Here is a 20,360-nt window from a genome sequence, read left to right on the forward strand (position 1 = left end):
TGTGAATGATATCACCGTGTTGTTTATTTTCTTTTAATCTGATGTCTTTACCAAACGATCGAGTTATAACTTAACCAATGAGATTATTAGCGCCCCTAAGAAAAGTTTGTAGAACTAAAAATATCTGCCATATCTGTTGGTGTTCCCACTGTTATGATATCAAGTGTCTGGTAACGTACTCTGTGGAAGATTTTGAGAGGGTGTTTCCCATCTCTTGCCAGACTCATTTAACAGAAGGGTACATAATAATTACACCCTGTGTGAGACAGCTAAACCCTCTCTAGTCATGACACCACTGACAAAAGAGACCTTAGGTCTCATCTCACCACAGACATTAACACACATAAAAGGCAATAAATTAACACACATTTTAAATTAAAACTCAAATAATACCAACAATGTTCATTCCATCTAAACATTTCTAGTGACCATGCTCTCAACTGCCACCTTGACACGACTCAGAATTAATGTATGGTTTAAAGATAGGAAAGAACTGAGGGTGGGTTTTGAAAAAAAATCAGTCCTGAAAGCTGATGAACCGTGAAGTCAGCTGACAGAGCTACCCGAGCACAGGAAATAGACTCTAATTCATAACTGAACACCAGCTTGGGGTTTTCGAGTGGAGTTTTTGCTATCTTCATTTGTGGGTGCCGCAGAGTTTCACTTCCCTGTTGGGGAAATCCACAAAATGTCACCACAGCAACTGTTCTACCACCTGTCAGAATAGAATGAAACTCTTGATCCGTCTGTTGAGCTAATTTGAGCATCAAATGCAATAGGAATGTATTTGTAACGTAGCAGTGAAATTTTATGGTTGACAATATTCTTTTACATACTCCATGTTGTCATCTCAGTGACTGGAAAATTTCACTCAGATGTAATGTAAGAATTTGAGCAATACTTATACCCTGATATGATTGCCAAAAAAGAAAAAAAAAAAAAACAAGAAACAGAAAATAGACAATAATAACAAAAAGTGCCAAAAACACAATAATTTTAAAATATGTAAATAACTTAAAATGTAACAAATAAATTAATTTAAAATGAACAACACTGTCACCCTTGGCACACATTAAAAGCATGCCTAAGCACACTGGTGTGTTAACTTATAACCAAGTTTACACATGCACTTTAAACGCCAACCTTACCTGATCTTAAGTGCTGAAATAGCAGGTACATTTATAGAAAAATATGGCAATTTTGGGATTTCCCTTTACAAAAATACCATTAAAATTAATGAGACAACTTTCCTGCAGTGAAAATAAGCAGTCCGTGAACAGCTTTAGGAGCTTTGTATCTTGTGGTTTTGGTTTGTGTGTGCTCAACCTGATTTTAATAATTAAAATAACTGCAAGGAATAAATCTGCAGAAATTAGTCCAGTTAAGATGAAGCTGTAACTTCACCTTCTGGTGACATTCAAGGCCTGTGCTGCGATTTCTCCATCAAAATTGCAGCTGCAAGCTCCTGAGCATCCATCACATGAGGGTTTCTGGTCATCACTGTTCTCACCAAATCTGGAGGGAAGATGCTGCACAAGTTAACAAACATCCTCTCTCTAAGGTCCTGGTATCGACCCAAGGCAGAGGGCTCCTGGTGCTGGAGCACTGGGGGCAGGTGGCTGTTGTGGGAATTGATGGATGGAAGGGGCAGCTGTGGGACTGGTGGAAGACTCGATGTCGAAAGGCCACGAGGTGATGAATGGGCTTGCCTGCCCCAGAGAGAGTGCTGATCCTTCTCACGGATTTCTGGATGGCTCTGGAAGGTAAACAGATCATAGCGAGGCTTAGAGGACTGCTGGTAATGGGGGTCCCAGTTTATCTGATGCAGTGGTTGTTGGTTTAGCCCAGAGTAGTTTCTTCTGGAATGAAGTGGTGACCCTTCGTACACTCGGGAGTCCTGGAGCCCGCCTTCCTTCCAAAGGGAGCCCATCAGATTGCTGCCAAGGGGGGAGCTCTGAGAGAGGGAATGAGCAGGGGATGTTTGGGGTGGGCATTGTGGACGAGCTGGAAATTCCCCTGGGAAACTGCTCAGCGATGGATGCTGAAGGTGGGGTGGGATGTAGGCTGGAGGGGTTTTGAAAGGATGTGGAGATGCATGTGAGGTAACAGAAGATGAAGGGACTTCCAGGCCAAAACCAGGCTGTCTCTGCATTGCTTGAGGACCGGGATAGCCATGAGGAGCATGCTGGCTCAGTCCAGGTGGAACACGACTTGCATGATGGGTGTACTGGCCAGAGCAGTGATGATGGTGAAGAGGGTGTTGGTGGTGGTGATGGTGGCACTTGGGACCATCATCTAACAGGGGGTCAGGGGAGAAAGAGTCTGAGCTGACACTGCCTTCACTGCTACAGTCTGACGGCAGTGATCCAGCTCGCAGGTCAGCCGGAAAGAAGCATTCAGGACTCTGTGGCACTACCAGACTGAGGCTCGAGTAGGCCTTTGCAAGCGAACTGTAGCCCAGCTCTGGAGACCTGCATCTGTGATAAGTGTCAGCCTGGCTTGGTCCTGAGGCCCCAGCAACCTTGAAACTTCCCCCACTGCTACTCCCAGGGTGTTCCCATCTGTCCAGGCCTGATGAAGGGGGCCCCCCTGGAGCAGGATGCCCTAGAAAGCTGCTGCTACAGCTGCTGCTGCTGCTGCTGTTGCTTCCCCTACGTCCTTCCGCTTTGGACTGGACCCGAAACCTGTCGTCCAGAAGGTCAGTGAAGGAGCTTCGAGGGCTGGGGTTTGTCTGTTTCTTTGGAGTGCCCCGACTTGGCCCGGCCTCAGCCATTCCTTGACCAGAACTTTGGCTCTTCATCATCAGGGCATCTTCCTGCAGGCCTCTGGAAGCTGCTGATGAAATTTTGGCACTGGCGCGGAGCTCATCAGCCACGGCACGCTGGGGCTGACTACCCCGTTCAGGGTGGTAAAACTTGCACTTGTGGCCATATGTGCACTTCTTCCCTAAAGGAAGAAAAAAGAAAAATATTTCTCCTTAATGTGCTGGAATGAAAATGTTCTGTAACATCTTGGTTAGTGGATAGTATTTATATCTTCTTTTTTTTAATGTTGTATTATTTCCATTCCATTCCATTTTAATCCAGGAGTTTATTTTGGAAATAAAAAACAGGTAAAAACCAGATTATAAAAACACTTGCATATGCAGTGCAAACACTCTTAGACCCTTGCAAAAGTAGACCCAGGTTAAAGCAGTCAAAATATTACAGTTTTTTGAAAGACCAAGTTCTCCACTGACAAAACGCATATTTACCATAAGGACATGGCTGCTTCCTGTGTTCAGGAATCACAGGCCTCTTCCTCAGAAAGTTCTCCAGACTGGGTCCATGGCGTCCCAGTGGGTCATCTGGTGGCATGAATCTAAATACACAGTTTATAGATTAAAACATGTTAAACCCAAATTAGGGTTCTTAGAAAAGGCATGAACAGAGGGGATTTGATCAGTGAACCAAAATGAAGAGAAGTAATAAAGATCAAAAGAACAGCAGTGAGGAAATGAAAGTGTCTGATATGTAAATAATACATCCTCAGATACCTTCCCTCCAAAAATGCACTGTGCTGGATGAATTAATTTCTTAGACACAAGCTAAAGGTTTTAAAATGATAGGATCTTCTTCATCAGTGTGCAATTTTTTTTTTTAATATAACTAAAGGATCTGTGTCAGTTTGAAAGTCAGTGTAAGATATTGTAGTTTTCTTTTTCCTTCAGAATTAGTTCTCCTTTGGCATGAGTTTCTTACTTGTCATTTACAAAGGAGTACATCAACAGACGCTCGTCAATGAATTTCTTCCACTCTGGCTTCTCATTGGCCAGATCACGGTAGTTGTCATTGGAAACAATGATGCCGTCTGATTCGTAGGCCAGTTTGACGATGAAGCGGTCGTCATAACAAACCACACGGCGCCCCTGAACACGGCGAGATGGAGTGAAGACCAGGATCTTCTCTTTCTCTAGTCGCCGTAGGATCTCTTGGTCTGAAGAAAGAGAGGATGTACAGTTAAACATAAAAAAAGGACAAGAGAAAGTGGATAAATTTTCACTTTGGTATTGAAGAAGAAGAAGATAAGAAATCCCTCCCGCAGCAGAGGATTTGGGCACATGAAAGCTACAGCAGCTGTTACCTGTGATGAGAGCATCAGGTCGCGACTGCTCCTTTCTCCAGGCAGGAACAAACACAGTGATATCACGGTGACCTCGCTCCAGGAACCAATCTACAGCCAGCTGGATGCCTTGACAGGAGAACACTTCCTTATTTCCATGACTGCAAGAGCAGAGAAAAAAAATGTTGAAAGTCCAATCAGTGATGCAAAGGCAAACAAAAGGTTTGCCCCACCTGTAAAAATTTAAAAGACAAGATTGAAAACCTTGAATTTCTCTTAAATTACTTTATTTTAATACTAAATAACAACAAAGGTTTGTGTTCATCAGTTGAGTTAGTAAATACAGCAGGTACATGGTGCAGGACTCATGTTACAAGATCCTGAGAAAACTCCTGATCTACTTAATGTCTGTCTCTATGTGGTTTTCATTCTCTTAATTATGTCATTCTTGGTTTAATTTCAGCGGTGGTCCATTGGTTGTTAAATTTTTGTCAGACGTACTTCCCACTTCTTAAACCACAGCAGCAAAAGTTGATCAACACCAAAATTTTTGACAAAAACTGACTTCCCAAAAACACACGCATGGAGCATTGCATTAAACCAGTTTATGCTCAAACACACACCAGTAGGTGTGACCCTATCTTTCTTCATTGTGTGTTCAGGTACCTACTTTACCTTTTGAAATCACTTTAATTAAAGTCTGGATGAAAAGTCACTGTAAACACGCAACCAACAGAGAAGAGAGAGCCAAACATGTTTCCATGTTTTGCCAGCCCACAGTCAGCAGTGTTACATTATGTCATATGCTCATATGGTTAACTTGCTGACTCTAGCTTAGCTGCTAACAATGGCCAGATAATGTTCATTGTTTCATTTGATCATTACAAAAAAGCAGACACTGCTATTTCCATGAATATAAATCGGTCATGAAAATGAACAGCCATTATTCCCTTACTCAAAATAGGATTTTCCTCTGGGGTGAAAGACTTGCGCAGTCATCATATGAAATATGGCTATGTGAATGTGTAGGTAGGAAAAAAAATAAGCTGCTTGTCCTCACCTCATGGCTACATTACTCCCATCCACCACAACAGGCCGAAGGTTTTCTTTGTCCTCCAGCAGCTGGGACGGACACAGCAGCTGACAGGCGTCAAAAGAGGAGGTGAAGGAGGAGGAGGAGGAGGAGGAGGAAGAAGAGCAGGCCAAAGAGGATAACAAAGAGGTGGAGGGAGACTGGGAGACAGTTGGACCTCCTTGCTGCTCCATCTCTGTCTTGGTTCCCAGTTTGACCAGCTCTCCCAGGACGTCATTGATGAGTGCGTCTGCACCCAGTTTCCTCAGCACCAGCAGTACCAGCTCTTCAGAGTAGCCTAGCTTGAGAGCAAACTCCACTTTGGTGCGGCAGTCTGTGGCGGGGTCAGTAGGAGGTGATGTTTCTGGCTGGGTGGGGTCTTCCGGGGATTGGTTTAGGGTCAGGTCCAGCCTGACTGGCTGACAGACTACGGAGGACTCTTGGTGGTGTAGGTGAGGCTGAGCTTGATGAGGATTTTGAGATTCAGAACCAGACCCATTCTGGAGTCGTTCATCTTCACTGTCGGACACGGCACTCTCCTCAGAGAAGTTACTGCAACTACTGCTGCTGCTATAGTTTGAATGAGTACTAAAACTAGTGCTACTACTACTACTACCAATACTGTTACTCGGGACACCAGCTCTGACCTGCAAGACTCCTATATTCCCAGCACCTGCTGTAGCGCTCAGGCTACCCTGCCGCTCAGCACCTTCCACATGGAGGTAGTCCAGATCCAGCTCCAGGCTGAGGATGTGGCCTGTCCCATCCTCCAGATGGTCCTTCAGGCCCATGAAGCCGTCTCATGCATCCAGCTCCACGCCCTCCGTGACCTCCCAGGCACCTAACCGACCCCACCGTTACTGCTGATAGTTAACAGCTCACTGACTGGTCCTGGGGGTGAAGCTTGAGGGAGACACAAGAAGCGACTGGTTAAATTACTGTGTGAAAGTGATAGTATGAAGTTTTGAGTCTTACATACAGGAACAAGTCGGGTTTACACTGTCTATTAATTAATACACAGGCACAATCAGTTAATGGTTTACCATATACATTCAAATCAGCTTACATGACTTTATGAACACATTTATACCTGGTTACATTTACATTTATCTGGTTGTGTAATTTGGACATAGAAAAACAGACTGTATTGCAATTGTAAAAACTCCACATTCTTTAGAAAAAAGCTGCCAAACAAGTTGACAAGTCATCTTACTCTGCTCCTCCCTGCATTCTCAAATATACCAGGTCCTAAACACAGAGTCCCATGATGACACAAAGTTTAAACAGGAGCTTTATGAAGTTTACTGGCAAACAACAGGCTTTTAAGAGGTAAAAACGCAAGCTGAAAATTGCAAACCCATACCTGCTCCACTTCTACTGATTTGCATTTTAGCCAAAATGTGCTCTGTTGTCGAAGAAACAAATTAGACTAGAGGCAAAATACCAAACACCTACGCTTAGTGATGCCAAACAACTTCACTGACATGTAGACAATTACCACAAACCACAGCCGTGAACCACACCTTCCAGGGTGCAGACAGGTGCGAACAGAACACTGCTGCAAGGAATGAAGTCTTTCTTTTTTTTTTATCTTAAGTATTGTAAATAAATGACAGTCTTATGTCATTTACTAGTAATTTATTTTATTTTTAGTTTATTTTATTTTTACAAACTATATTGTTTTAGATTCTTTGAATAGGCATATATGTTTTACTACAGTTGTGTGAGAACAATACAATAATACATAAAGCTGCGACTACTACATACATGGATGCAATTTAAAACAACAGCATCGCAAACTAGGTCTGATTCTGCTCACCAACCACTGACACACACAGAGTTTGTGGACAAGGCTTTGGGTACGCTTCACACTTTAAAAAGAGGAGGTGGTTGTAATTGTAGTAACTAACAAAGTGCTTCAAAGTTACTGAATGATTCAATTTCATATTTTAATGTGGCCATTTACAAGAAGCAAGAAACTCTGATCTGGACTTTTTTCAAAACAATACCTTCTTATAACTACACAATCAATGTAATGTAAGGACATACAGTGTCACTGGTGCTATAAATGCCAAATGATGCCAAATACCATACATTTACAGAGCCTTGGCACTAGCTGCTGTTCCGGTCCAACCTGCACCACCTATAGGTGGCACAGGCAATAGCAGTGACAGTTGTGAAGTGCAGATAGACATGCACACACGTGCTGTCTACAGGAAAGAAAATAGTATATTTGCCTGAACATAAGATCATGCTTTATTTGAAGACTGCACATTAATGAATTTATAGCAGCGGAGTGAAACTTCAAGAGTGCTGTATAATGAGTTGAGTTACTGGGTCTCGAGTGCCCAGCGTATAAAGAAATGCATTCCTAGTGACTGGAAATGAGTTAGAAGTATTTCAGTTCTTATCACAAACATGGGACTAGGCGTGAGAACGTACGAGCTCCAGCAATTCTGATTTTGTGTCCACCTGCAGGTGGTGATTTTTTACAGGAAAATACACCCACCAAGACCATCCACAGTAATGTAAGGTACACATGACTCATGTCACATGACTGAAATTCAATCAGTGCAGTCTTTAAAGCTTAAAACACGAGCCATTAAACACATAACAGTAATGTTAATGGTGTATTTTACTCTTTACTAGAAATTAAAAAAAAACAAAAACCCTAATGGTCCTTAAAGCCTCTTTCTCTTTTCAGAGTGTGACCTGCTGACCCTGTGGGGGTCCGCGCATTGGTTAAAACAAAGAGCGATCTGCTGGGATGGGAAATTGCTTAGTGACCCCTTAAAAAAACAAAATGTGTTCCTTTGCTCACTCATCTCCTCTGCACACACACAGTTTAAAACACACTCAATAAAATAACCATACTTTACAAAGGTTTCCTCATCCTCAGATCTAGTTCCAGTCTTGTTTGATGCATAATTTTCCCTCAGCACAACCAGGGCTTTTGTTCATTGTCTAAATGTTTATCAAAAAGTAAACAGTGAGCGAGGTCGTTCTTTCAGTTGCCTCTACTTGCCTTTTTGCTCAACACATTCTTTGAAGAGGGCTGTGTGAAAAGGAACTGACAGTCAAGGATCAGTCATATGATGACTGGATTCAATACAGCGTCGCGTCTGTGATCAGCGGTATGACATGGACAGATTGGCCGCGGGCCTGCTTGGGTTGCTTCTGACAACAGTTCACACCACAAACAATTATCAGTGTCAGTGTGTTAGTGTGTTAGGTTGTTTCTCTGTGGAAATACCCATAATGGGTACTTCCACAGCATCAAACTGTTCCCGGGAGTGTGAGAACATTATTTTTTAATTTCTCTGTTTTCTTTCAGCTTTGGTGTTTGTTCTTTAAACGTTGTCCCTGCAGGTCTCTGTCAAACAAAAACGTTTGTGTCTATGTTGCGTCCCAGGTTCTGTTCCACTGCTGTTTGGATAGTAAACCACCCCGATGCCAGCTGACACTCTAACCTGAAATGGCTGTGCGAAGCCTCAGAAAGGACAAAAACTGAGCAACATGTATGTTAAGCAGGAGGAAATAAAGTGAAACTAAGGTTGCTGAGGAGCAGCCACTGTGGCCACGAGCGGCAATAATTTAATAAAGATGTGCCACATTTTCTTTAATCTCTCCATGATTCCCTTCATACAGTTGTTCTAAAGATTATCATCATTACATGACTTTACTTGAAATTGACTTGAACGTGACCAAAGGCAAGAAATAGCAAACATGTCTCCTGGTGAAAAGACCTATAAAGTGGAAGCAGTGAAATTTTTAGTTACGTGTTACCATCTGAAACTTTCTAACATCTTCCACCACAAGTGACTAATCATACCACACTATTTGAATTGAGATTTATTGCTTAGGATTTAAACTTTTCATTTTAAGAGGAAGATTATGCTGTTTTTTTCAAAAGTTGCATAGTCTCGTTTAAAATTAAGAATAACACAAAAGCTGAAAATAAAATGGCTTTAAAAAAAGTTCAGTATAATTCATTAGAATGCTTAAAAATTATTCTCTACAGTCCTATTTTTTTCCACCAGTTTCTGCCAATTGAAGAGTTAATTTCTAAACACTGTATGCATGCATATGTGTGGTTATATTTAGAGAATGTAATGAGAGGTCTCTTGGATCTTGGACTAAAGCACCACAAACTAGGGGCCTCTTAATGTTCTGACCCCTCACGTCTAAGCTGCTGCGCCACTGTTTGTCACCCTGAATACCACAAGAGAACTGGCATAATTTAGTCCGCCAACAACAAAAGAGGCACAAAAGGAAAGAGCGAGAGTGTGTGTGTGTATGTGTGTAGCAAGGGGTGGGGGGAAGAAGTGTGTCTGGCTTGCCGTCCTTCAACAATGCAGCTGCCACCCAATCTGTCCTCCTGTGACGGGAGTATTGTTCTCTTGGCCTGAGCAGTGTGCACAGACGGAGGCTGGGGGTTTTTAAACCCATTCACCCTCACCAACACACACACACAGACACACACACACACACACACACGCACTCATGCACATGATGCCTGGTAATACAGCAGTCACACTGGCCTCAGTCACACGTTGCCAGACAGACTTTTTGAGGAGTCAGCAGAAATATGACAGTGACACAGCAAGTGTCACTGCAGTCTAAATATTTAATATGGATTTCCACGGTCCTGCTGTGACTGTGACTTTTAAAAAAACATGTAATACTAAATAAGGTAAAAAAAAAATCACAGGGTATTGGGCGGATCAGCACGCTCCACATACAATGCTGCTGTGGTGAAAGAAACCCACATAAATCACAAAAATGAAGAAAAGAGGACTCTGCACACTTAAAAGACTAATAGAAGAATTTAATGAAAGAGATAAGTTGTAAATTCTATGTTCAGTCACTAGGCCTACTCTAGTAGATAATATGAAAGTAAATCTCATTTTGGAAAAACATGTTTAGTAAGACCCATACTTCAAAAAATACTTTGAAGTTATGATGGCCCATGTTATCGATCAGACGAGGTGTTCATTTCAAGAAAATGATTTGTTTTGTAAGAAGCTGAAAAGACTCTTGATAAAGATCCAATCGTATCTTATAGTACAATCCTGAAATATTTAGATTAAGGACCTTGACAGCAGATGAGTAATATAGTCACTTTTTTTTATTCACAGGTCTTTCAGCAGCAAATGACACTATAAATATATATATCTAATATTACTGCTGGAACAGAATATTTAAAAAAAAAACTAGCAGTAAAAGTCTAAAGCATTAAACATTTGTACATGAAGAACATGGATATAAAACTATCAAGAAATTAAATTAACTCTGGTCTATACAAAGGAAACTTTATAAAAGTACAGATGGCTCAGTCGCTTCTGAGTCTCTAGACCTGGAGTTATGTGCTGCAGGGTAAGATATTCAGCACCAAGATCTGCCATTCAGATAAGTGAACTTGGTATTATTATGAATATGAGTTTGGTGAGATTCTGCTATGACAATATGTCAAAACGATTTAGTGGAAAATGACACGCACTTGATATTTCAGTATAAAATACCACAGACAGACATAACAAGCCCCCCAGTCCCTGGTTTGTGGTTTTCTCTGCACATCAAACCTACAACTCAACCACATTATTGAACTTAGATTTCCTTGTCAATATTTTATTTTTGTCAATGGCTGAACAAAGCTTTTCTGTATCAAAGATGATTTCTAACAGTACAAAATAGTAAAGTGTGAGTTGTATTTTTGGCCTTCAGCCTCACACGTTAAACAGATTTTCTGTTAAACATGATATTTGAAATCTAACCACATTCGTTTGCAGTGAATTCAGCTTTGAACCAAGAACCTTCTTAATAAATTTTTTTTTGGGGGGGGGGGGGGGGGGGGTTTCAACTACAAACATATACGGAAAGAATAACTCATCTCCCAGATAACTTCTGTAAGTGTGTATGTGTTTAAAGGGGGGAGGGGGAACTGAGGCCTTCCATAGTGAGCAGATGCTGCAGCCTCCACCTCAGTGACCCAGCCTGCCTGCACTGACTCTGCACTGTCTCTGTCCCTGTGTGTGTCATGATCCAGGGTTAGCCCCCTTGGGGGGTGGGGTGTGTGGAGGGATGAGCTCCCCCGAGGCCAGACCGGGATACCAGTCCCTCAGGGCCACAGAACGGCTGCCATTTGCTAGCTGAGCCCAGTAGTGAGCCAGTCTGCCACACCAGTGACCGGCTGGGAGGGGGACAAAGGGGGTGTGGAGGGAGGGGGTGGGGGTATATATATGGGCAGCGGGGGCAACAGATGCCTGCTGAAGCCACAGGGGACCTCCGTGAAAGCATCCTCCTCCTCCCTTCCCTACTGCTCTCCTGCAACTGGTGGTGTCCAGATTCGTTCTCAGTGATACATATCACCACTGTCTGTCATGTGACCTCTTGGGTAGGGGCTTGTGGGTAGCTCTCACTTTTGCCTCTGAGATGTGCAGACTCTCAGTCGGATATATCTTGTTCTGCCTCCCTGTGGATAACTACACTCAGGTGAAATCATTGATCATCACACTCCCACTCATTATATCCAATATTTTCTAATTGGTTCAGGATTAATTAATTTGGAGTGAATTTAAATTGTCCCTGACATTGTGGGGGGAACCCCCGAGGAATCCCCCGCACAAACCCTCTAAGTCTCAATTTCACTTGTGAAATTATACTGCATATCTACACTAAAATCTAAAACCAAAGTGAACAATGCATTACTAAAAATCACACTTGGTTGTCAGATATAGGTTGTTGTTGCTGTTACACTGATCACTATGAGGTGTGTAAAGATAATATACTTTGGGGAGTGTGATCAGGGAGAGTTCATGACAAAATACTGCAACCCATGACAAAGCATGATGATAATGCTCTCAGTATTCTTTAACGTGGAAAACCAAACCAAACCAAACATACAAGAAAACGGAAACACTTACCACACAGCTCCAAAAGAAACGGCAAGGCAGCAAAACAGACAAAAAGCCAAAAATTCCTACAATTTCTCTCCTGAAACGCTGCCTTCAGTCATTCCAGCTGCAAAGCACAAAGTAAGAAAAACCTCAGAGAGAATTTTCCACTGATGGCGCTGATAAAGTGAGTTTAAAATTCCTCTTTAAAAAAAGATAAAGTCAAATTTCAGTATCCACTTGAGAGTTATGAAGAAGGTAAAGCTATCAATCCAACTGGGGCTGAGCAAAATGAGTTTCCTTGTTGAGTTCAGCAGCAATCCTAAGAGGTCAGCCTTCAAGTTCTCCTTTTTGGTTGAGAAGCAGAGTGCAGTGTCCTGAAGCCTTAGGTTTAGCAGTGTGACTGACAACAGATGGAGTGTAAGGCATCTACCATCCCCTCCTCATGCTGAGCCTGCCCACTGGCCAATACGAAAACAGAAATCTGACTACAAACACACACGTCTCACTTTCCTGTCTTTACCTAAGCTTGATCTGTACACACACCAATCACCCAAGTCTCCACCAATAAAAAGGGACTCTAAGATAAGCTAGGATAACTCCACCCCTTCCACCCCCTCCCAAAACCTCACAGACACAGACACAGACACACAAACAGACACACACACACACACACACACACACACACACACACACACACTACCACCAGCCCATCCACCGGCTTGAGCCATGAATGGACGAGAAGGCGTGAGCTGACAATGGTGGGTAGAGGGACACAAAGGAAAGCCCTCGGCGGGCAGCTGCACACAGACACACCATGCTCAGGCCATTACACACACACACACACAAATACAGATACACGAGGAGAAAGAGGGAATGAAAAAAAACAACAACACAAGACTCAGAATTGAGCCCTGCGGAACACCTGGCCCACTGGGGACGGCTGCTGCTTTCGACCTCTTTGTTTCATTGGTGGGGGGGTTTGACTCAGACAATGAGATGAATTATGTTAAAAGTAGTGTGTGCTCCCAAAACGGGTGTTAGGAGTGCAAGGTCCTGTGTATGTGTCTGACAGAAAGTTAGCAGGTGGGGAAGGGAGCTGTGAAGGGAAAAAGCCTTCAAACTAACAACAGGGAGAAAAGGAAAAGGGTAGGAAAAGACAGAAAAGGAGGAAAAAAGAAAAAGTAGGGCTTCATTGTGTGGACACGGCCCTGACAAAATGGCCGCATCTCTTCAAAGGCCTCAAATTGTGAGGAGGGGTATTACTTTTATGCTCAGAGGAGATTAGAAACAAAAACTAGCTGCCTGTCAGGCTGCACTTAAACAGTTCCAGTTCCCAGACCATTTCACCTTCAAAAAGGAAGGGGTTTATTATTTTTTCAAACACTGCCAATGGAACAAAACATAATTTACCCTTCAGCAGAAAAGAGCACAGAACAAGTGTAATTATGTACCAAAATGACCTGTCAAGAAGAAATTGAATCCTTATCTAATTATGCATTCAAAATCAGTGTGAATGCCAAAATATAATACAATTAGGTCAATCATAGAGCATTACTTTACTAAAGGGGAGATGGTCTTCTATTATTTCATAGCAAAAAATCAAAATCTTAAATCTGAGTTATTAGGGGTCAACATGCCACAGCGGCCACAATGACTATGATCATCACATTCATCACAATCCATTCAATAGTTGTCTGGACATTTCACTTCAGACAAAGTCAGAGAATCACCGAAGTCAGTAGCATTCATCCTCTGGGAACCATGAATGTCTGTACAAAGCATCATGGCAATCCATCCAGTCACTGTTGAGATTTCAGACATTTCATTCTGGACCTGAGTGGTGGACCGACCCATATTTCCACCCATAAAGCCATGCTGTTAGTGTGGCTAAAAAACTAGGGCTAGGTATTGAACCTCAGCACTTTTTTGGTACAAACCCAAATTTGTCAATGGACCAAATATCAAAAGCAGTACAGAAAGTCAGCATTGGAGGCCGGGTCAGTTTCATAATTATGCTAGCTATTTGATCATATCCTTTGTTCCCAGTTTAAATAATTTTTTTCTAGTTTTATTTAGGAAAAGTTCTTGCTTGTGTTTAGCTGATCATTTAATATATAATGCTTTTTTTTGTCAAACAAAAAAAATGGTTTTGTAGAAAAACATTTATTTCCATCAAACTGTTGCCGTTTTAGTCTCAATATAAAAATTTGATATGCACACATTTTAAATGATAAAGAGCTCTGTTTGAACTTTAAGTCGTTCACAGTTTGACCTGCCTCACAGGCAGTGATACATTTCCAGTTTCAAATTAACACAAGAAAATGTTGCAGACAATGTCATAGCAAGAGATAGCACAGCTGGGCCCAATAGAAGTGATCACCTGGAGTCTCCTGTCTACACACCTGCTTCACATTAGTCATCAACCCCACTATATAACCAACCCTGAGCCAGCATTCAGTCTTTTGCCATTTTGCAAATACACAGTAGGTTAGTGTGCTAACATTACTGGGGAGTTTTTTTTTTTTGCCTTTGTGAAATTAAGCTGCTTGTTGCAAACATCAAGCTTACATTTTTTTCACATATTACATAATATAGAGCATAAAAAATTATGTGTTGCCATGTGCTGAGTGACACATAACCAATAAAAAAAAAAGTGTAATATCAATGCTGTCAGTTTTATTGCTTGAATATGGAACTAAAACCTTCTATTACTCTAATTACACAAACTTGGCAACCTGATACCTTGCGTGGGCAAACTAGAATCATTAATTTATATCAACAAATCTAGATTTATGACTTAAAAAGCAGCTGCTTTTCCAACATGCAAATAAGCCAAGTGTAGTTCCCATTTTAGTGGGTACTAATCTCACCAGGGATGGTCACTCATTTAAATTTATAACAGTGCATGTCACTGATACTGTATTAATGCAAATCTCCCTCTGTGGAACAAAAGGCCAGTTTGGCCTCAACCATATCAGTTGGCAAGACCTGTTCTGGAGCATATAGTTTTGTATGTTCACCATGTGCATTGCACATGTGCTTGGAAACTCAACAAAACTTTTTGTCATCTCAGAAGTAGACAACACTTTTTTTTCCCCCCGTAACCACTGGTTACCATTGGGACATTTTTTCTCATTTTTCAAAAATAGGACTCCGATGCTGGTGCAAAAAAGCCAGCAGTAATATCTTTTACCTGATAGTTCAAGGGTTTAATAATGTGTATTTCCCCTAACTTTACTGTCAGACTTTCTCTGAAATATGGCCTACACTGCTTCACTCACACAAAAAACCCCTACAAACATACATTGCATCAGACATTATGCCTTATTTAATATCTGTGCTAATTCCCTTCTATGACTAGAGCATTTTGCATTTACAAAGACACATATAAATAAACCCTATGCAATCATTTTTCGTTAATGATATAATGTAAAGATTTATTTGAACATTAGGATTTTTTCAGTCAGTTAATATATTAAGCACAGTTACACTGAAATGTTTTGCACTTTTATACAAGATTATGTCACTGCTTTCAAATATTACAACTTTTATTTTGGCATTTTAGTTAACATGCACATTAGCTTATTATGCCAACTTAATTAATGTAAAACACTTCTCACACAAATAAGCCTACAAGCATTAACAATTTACAAGAAAAGAAAGACTCAAACAAATGTCATAAAACAAAAACTAATTAAAACCCCTGAATATAAACTTCTTAAAGACTAACTTCAGGCAACCTATTGCCCTGCTTGGGAGGCTTCATAGCAAAAGAACATCTATATCTTGTCATAAATCTAGTTTGTATTATTCCACTGTGGATGGGCACTATGTCAAAGCAGAAATTAAAAAAAAAAAAAAAAGAGCTTTGGGGTATTGACAAACCAAAAACGTATCAGTCAAACAGTCAATTTATCACATTACAGTCATTTTGTTACCGATTTTCCTCTCAAGCCTCTGTCGTCCACCCCTACCCCCCACTCCTCTCTGACTTGCAGTGACTCCTTAATTGGGGCTCAGCTGACAGGTTTTCCCCTCGGGGAGCAGGAGCCATGTGGACCATCTGCTTCTAGTCGCAGGATGAACAGGTGTCCTGCTCCCCGCCGCCTGCCTGCACCTCACCAAGCCTCTCGAACGCAGCACAGCACAGCGCTGCACAGTGCAGTGTAGCTGCTGTTTACATGAGATAAATCCGGAAGTTTTGTTTGACCTGCGTGGCATTTCTGCCTCAAACATATGGAAATACCATGTAATCTGACAGAATGATCACAGCCATGAAAGTGAAGCAAAGAGTCAGTTTCTGTTCACTTTTTGTTTAACCAATGCATCTACTGGATGTTGGTAAAACATTTTCTAAAATGGATCTATTTATGTATAATTATCCATTTTCAATAATCTTTTCTAACACCTGCAACCCACATAATCCATCAACTTTAGCTGTACCTTTTATAAAATGAATCATTTCTATAGGGAAATTCTCCTTAGCACTGGGCCATGTCCCATTGTGTTCCTCTGTTGACACATTCTGGGGAAGGGCTTACTTTTAACTTTGATTTTATTTTATTTGAGAAAATCCATACGTGGATTTTTTTTTTTCCCCCCTAAAACTGACTGACACTGTTTTTTGTGAAGATATTTATTTATTTACAAAGTAAGTTAAGAACTAACTTATAATTACATAAATTTAGAGCCTCCGACTCACATAAATGGCATGTCTTATGAATGAGAGAAAACTGGAACGTGAGTAGGAAATTCACACAGGCATGTGACAGGCCAGTCCCTGAACTCAGGACTGTCATGCTGTAGGGAAAAGTTTACCTGTTTGTACCAATGTGGTTATCACCACCACAAGTCTGCCATGCCAGTGTAGTTTAATACATGTTAGAGCCTGTATCTGAATTTATAAAAGTAATGATTGAATGCATATCAAAATAAAGAATAAAAATGTATGCAGTGGATTTGCAGTTTATCCAGTGGAGAAGAGGAAGAGAATCAAAGAAGATGCTGACCATTGCACAACCTCTGGTCCAAAACTCATGTTTCACAACTACTCCCTCCAGAAGATAATTCTAGCGTGCTTTATTACATTGAAAGTCCAGTGTAACACTTTTTATGTTGTGTGAAATCAGTCAACCGAGGGACGAGAGAGGGAAGCGTGAAAGGACAGAGCAAGAGACAGAGGGATGACTGTGTGTCAGTAAAGGGACAGCGAGAGCAGAGACTGCTGCAGATCGTCCTTCAGCCCACTGGGTAAACACTGTTCAAGGCAGCACGGATTACTCCAGCCCCTTAACAAGGCCTGAGAGGTGGATTCAGGGATTCAGAGAGGAGACGAGGTTGTCCAGCTGGTATCATCCACACACACTTTACAGGCATAATGCTTTACTAACAGCCCCCACACATGCTCCTACCTATGAAGAGGGAAGCCAAACAAACCAGACTAGACCACATGGTGTGTGTGTGTGTGTGTGTGTAGAGGGGGATGGGACAGGGTCATCATACTTTGAAGGCACAAAAGGTTGGCCTTAGGCCCAATGCCCTCTGGGTCACTTAAGGAGGCAAGGAGGCAGCATGAAAACATGTGCGCACGCACACACACATACCACCTGCTGTTTGCCCAGGCTCGTGTTTGGTGTAATGAAGATGGAGTGATTCAGCAACCACACAAAGCGAGAGACATTGCTGGGATTTACCACATGACGCAGGCCAATAAAACCTCTGCGACAACCTGGTCAGCATCTTAAGGAATTGTAGTTTTAAAGAGGAATGTAGGACTGCAACTATGGAAAACTGTCACCACCGACAGTCACCGTCTGTCCTAATGAAACGTTAAGTCTTTACAACGCCAGAAAATAGTCAAACATGCCATTTACAAGATTCCTGTCATTAGTTTAAACTGTAAAATCATTCAACATGCACAGACTTCCACAAGGTGTTTGCCAGCACAATGACACACAGCATGATGCTCATAAGAAGAAAAAAAAAAACACTGCTATAACCTACATTGTTCTGTCCTGGAGCGCAGTGGGATTTTCAGAGGTTTATTAAACAAAGAGAAACATCAGGAAATTATCATCAGTTCCCAGTGATTCAGAGAAAAGTGGTAATTCTCAGACAGTGACAACCCAGGAAGGGTGTGTTAAATCATAATTTCACATTCTCAGCTCAACTGCTATGATGAGATGTCTTTAACAGAGTAAATACACCAAGTTAGACACGCACACTTTTTCTGTAGCACACACACACAAATTCACTTCTCCCTGATTAAGTCATGATAGATCTTCCCCACAGGGCCTGGCCTATTGAACAGTTTGTGGTCATGTGTGCACGCGTCTGTGCGTTTCAGCAAATTTCCACATTTACATATATCCTGGTGCATGCATGCATGTGTGTGTGTGTGTGTGTGTGTGTGTGCATATGTGCGGTCATGAGTCTGACTATGTGCAGGTGCGTGAAAGTGTGTGTGTGTGTGACATTAGGGCGAGTGCCAGGTCAGTGGGGTCAGCGAGGAACAAAAGCGTGGAGCAGCTCCCAGCTGCCGGGCCAAACATCATCCAGCAAACCCCACCCCTCCCATCCCCCTGCTTTTTCAATGGGAGCGTGCCGCTGTCCTGCTTCTGCTGACACATGCACATTTACGCACACACACAGACGCACACATGTCCCGCCCGGCCATCCGCAGTCATGTCTACAGCTCACAGCAGCAGGCAAAAGGGGTAAAAGGGCACATGGGGACATATGCAGAGCATGCATGGATGCAAATGCACAACACTGACTCACATCTGAATACCCCGTGTCCAAGAAATTACATTTGTATAATACTACTACGATCTGATAACTTGTTTTGCCAATCACATTTTCAAGGAAATGTTACTGATCACTGGATTCACTAACAACACATTTACCATATCTTGTGTCACACTTCAAACTGCTGACATTTTCAATATCAAACAGGACTGCGATCTTTCCCTAACCCCGAAACTGGACTTAAACACACCACTTCATTGAATGTATTAAGTTACAGGAAGAAATAAACCATTTTAAGGCCAAAAAGAGGAACACAAGATAAAAAACACATTGTTTCTATGGCTTAAAATTTCAGTTAAATTTGATTTACTCGACAAATCACTCTCAGATTTTAAAGTGAGCCTCATTAAAGTTTAATGGTTACAGGGGAAAAAAACGAAAATAGTGGAACTGCATGATTATTTATTGAGAGAAAAACTACAGCTATGGAGGTTGATAAAGACTTAAAGTGATAAAGTTTACTCCAAATAAAGAGACATGTCTCACAGAGCAGTGTAGGTTTGCATATGTGTGTCCTTTTCTCTGCTCGTCTCAAAATGGTTCACTTCAGGTTGGAGTTTCTATCTAGTTTGATGAGTGTTGTTCCATTTTTAAAACATGAAAATACGGATAATTCCAAATTTCTATTCTAAAGTTATAACATACAGTTATTAAAGTATGACAGTAGCACTGTAACAGTGGTTGTGTTTGAAAAAAAAAAAAACTAAATAACAAAATTCTGAAAGCAAAATGAATGTGCCAAGTTGTTTTCTTTGTGTCAGTAAATAAAGTTACTGGTCACCTTTTTCTGTTTCCCATCGTCACAGCTGCCAACTCAGAGTGAGAGTAGCTGGTTGTGTTTCAGGATCAGCTGAACCAGACACAAAGGACATGATGACATGTAGCTGTCAAAAGCCAAATACCTTGCTCTGTTTCAACAGTCAAGACATTCACTTTGCATATAAGCACAACAACGACAGTGTGTGTGAGTGTGAGTGTGTGTGTGTGTGTGTGTGTGTGTGTACTCATTTAAAATCACCGTGGTTATGCTATTTTATTTATTCAAGAGTCTTACTACATAGTTTACAATGACTTTACTGTAGTTAATGGCAGTGTAATTAAGTAATTCTATTTGACTCCTACTCTCATGAGGTCTCGAACTCTTATGTGGGAGTGTATCTGTGATAAAAAAAGAAAAAGGCCAAAAGTAAACAGACAATGAATTTATTGTAATTAACGTGTAATTAAATAGAGTTGTTGCTGGACTAGTCAGTCAGACTACTGTTTACTCTCTCGTACTTTTTACCTTCTGTAGTAATATTCATGTAAAAACACAGAGAAACGTTTAGATTTCCCTGTAAAATTACTGTTCTGTGGCACAGCATTAGGTTAAGATTGAAATATCACATTTGTCGTGTGTCGGAATTAAAAGAAGGATGGCAAGTCACCACTTACTTTTACATGGCATCCATCCCGTCCTGAATCAACCCTCCATCACACACTCA

General features: G+C 41.4%; 1 protein-coding gene across 1 annotated transcript; it reads right to left on the reverse strand.

Annotated features, from left to right (window-relative positions):
• Positions 1 to 1,417: 1,417 nt before the first annotated feature.
• On the reverse strand, positions 1,418 to 8,155 carry LOC121194640 (probable ribonuclease ZC3H12C). Its single transcript, XM_041057608.1, has 6 exons — positions 8,048 to 8,155; positions 5,162 to 6,076; positions 4,123 to 4,262; positions 3,741 to 3,975; positions 3,254 to 3,360; positions 1,418 to 2,946 (listed from the first exon to the last, which is right to left on the reverse strand). Exons 2-6 carry the CDS (start codon positions 5,962 to 5,964, stop codon positions 1,418 to 1,420), a joined length of 2,814 nt encoding a protein of 937 aa, XP_040913542.1. The 5' UTR covers positions 5,965 to 6,076; positions 8,048 to 8,155.
• Positions 8,156 to 20,360: the final 12,205 nt, after the last annotated feature.

This window comes from Toxotes jaculatrix, chromosome 15 (genome assembly GCF_017976425.1).
Source record: "Toxotes jaculatrix isolate fToxJac2 chromosome 15, fToxJac2.pri, whole genome shotgun sequence".
NCBI classification, from domain to species: Eukaryota; Metazoa; Chordata; class Actinopteri; family Toxotidae; genus Toxotes; species Toxotes jaculatrix.

Excerpts from the sequence above, each read along its gene's own strand:
- LOC121194640 (XM_041057608.1), bottom strand. The coding sequence starts at position 5,964 with ATGGGCCTGAAGGACCATCTGGAGGATGGGACAGGCCACATCCTCAGC. Across the intron at positions 3,976-4,122 it reads ACCTGATGCTCTCATCACAG|ACCAAGAGATCCTACGGCGA; the intron begins GTAACAGCTGCT and ends CTCTTTCTTCAG. Across the intron at positions 3,361-3,740 it reads TACTCCTTTGTAAATGACAA|ATTCATGCCACCAGATGACC; the intron begins GTAAGAAACTCA and ends CTGTGTATTTAG.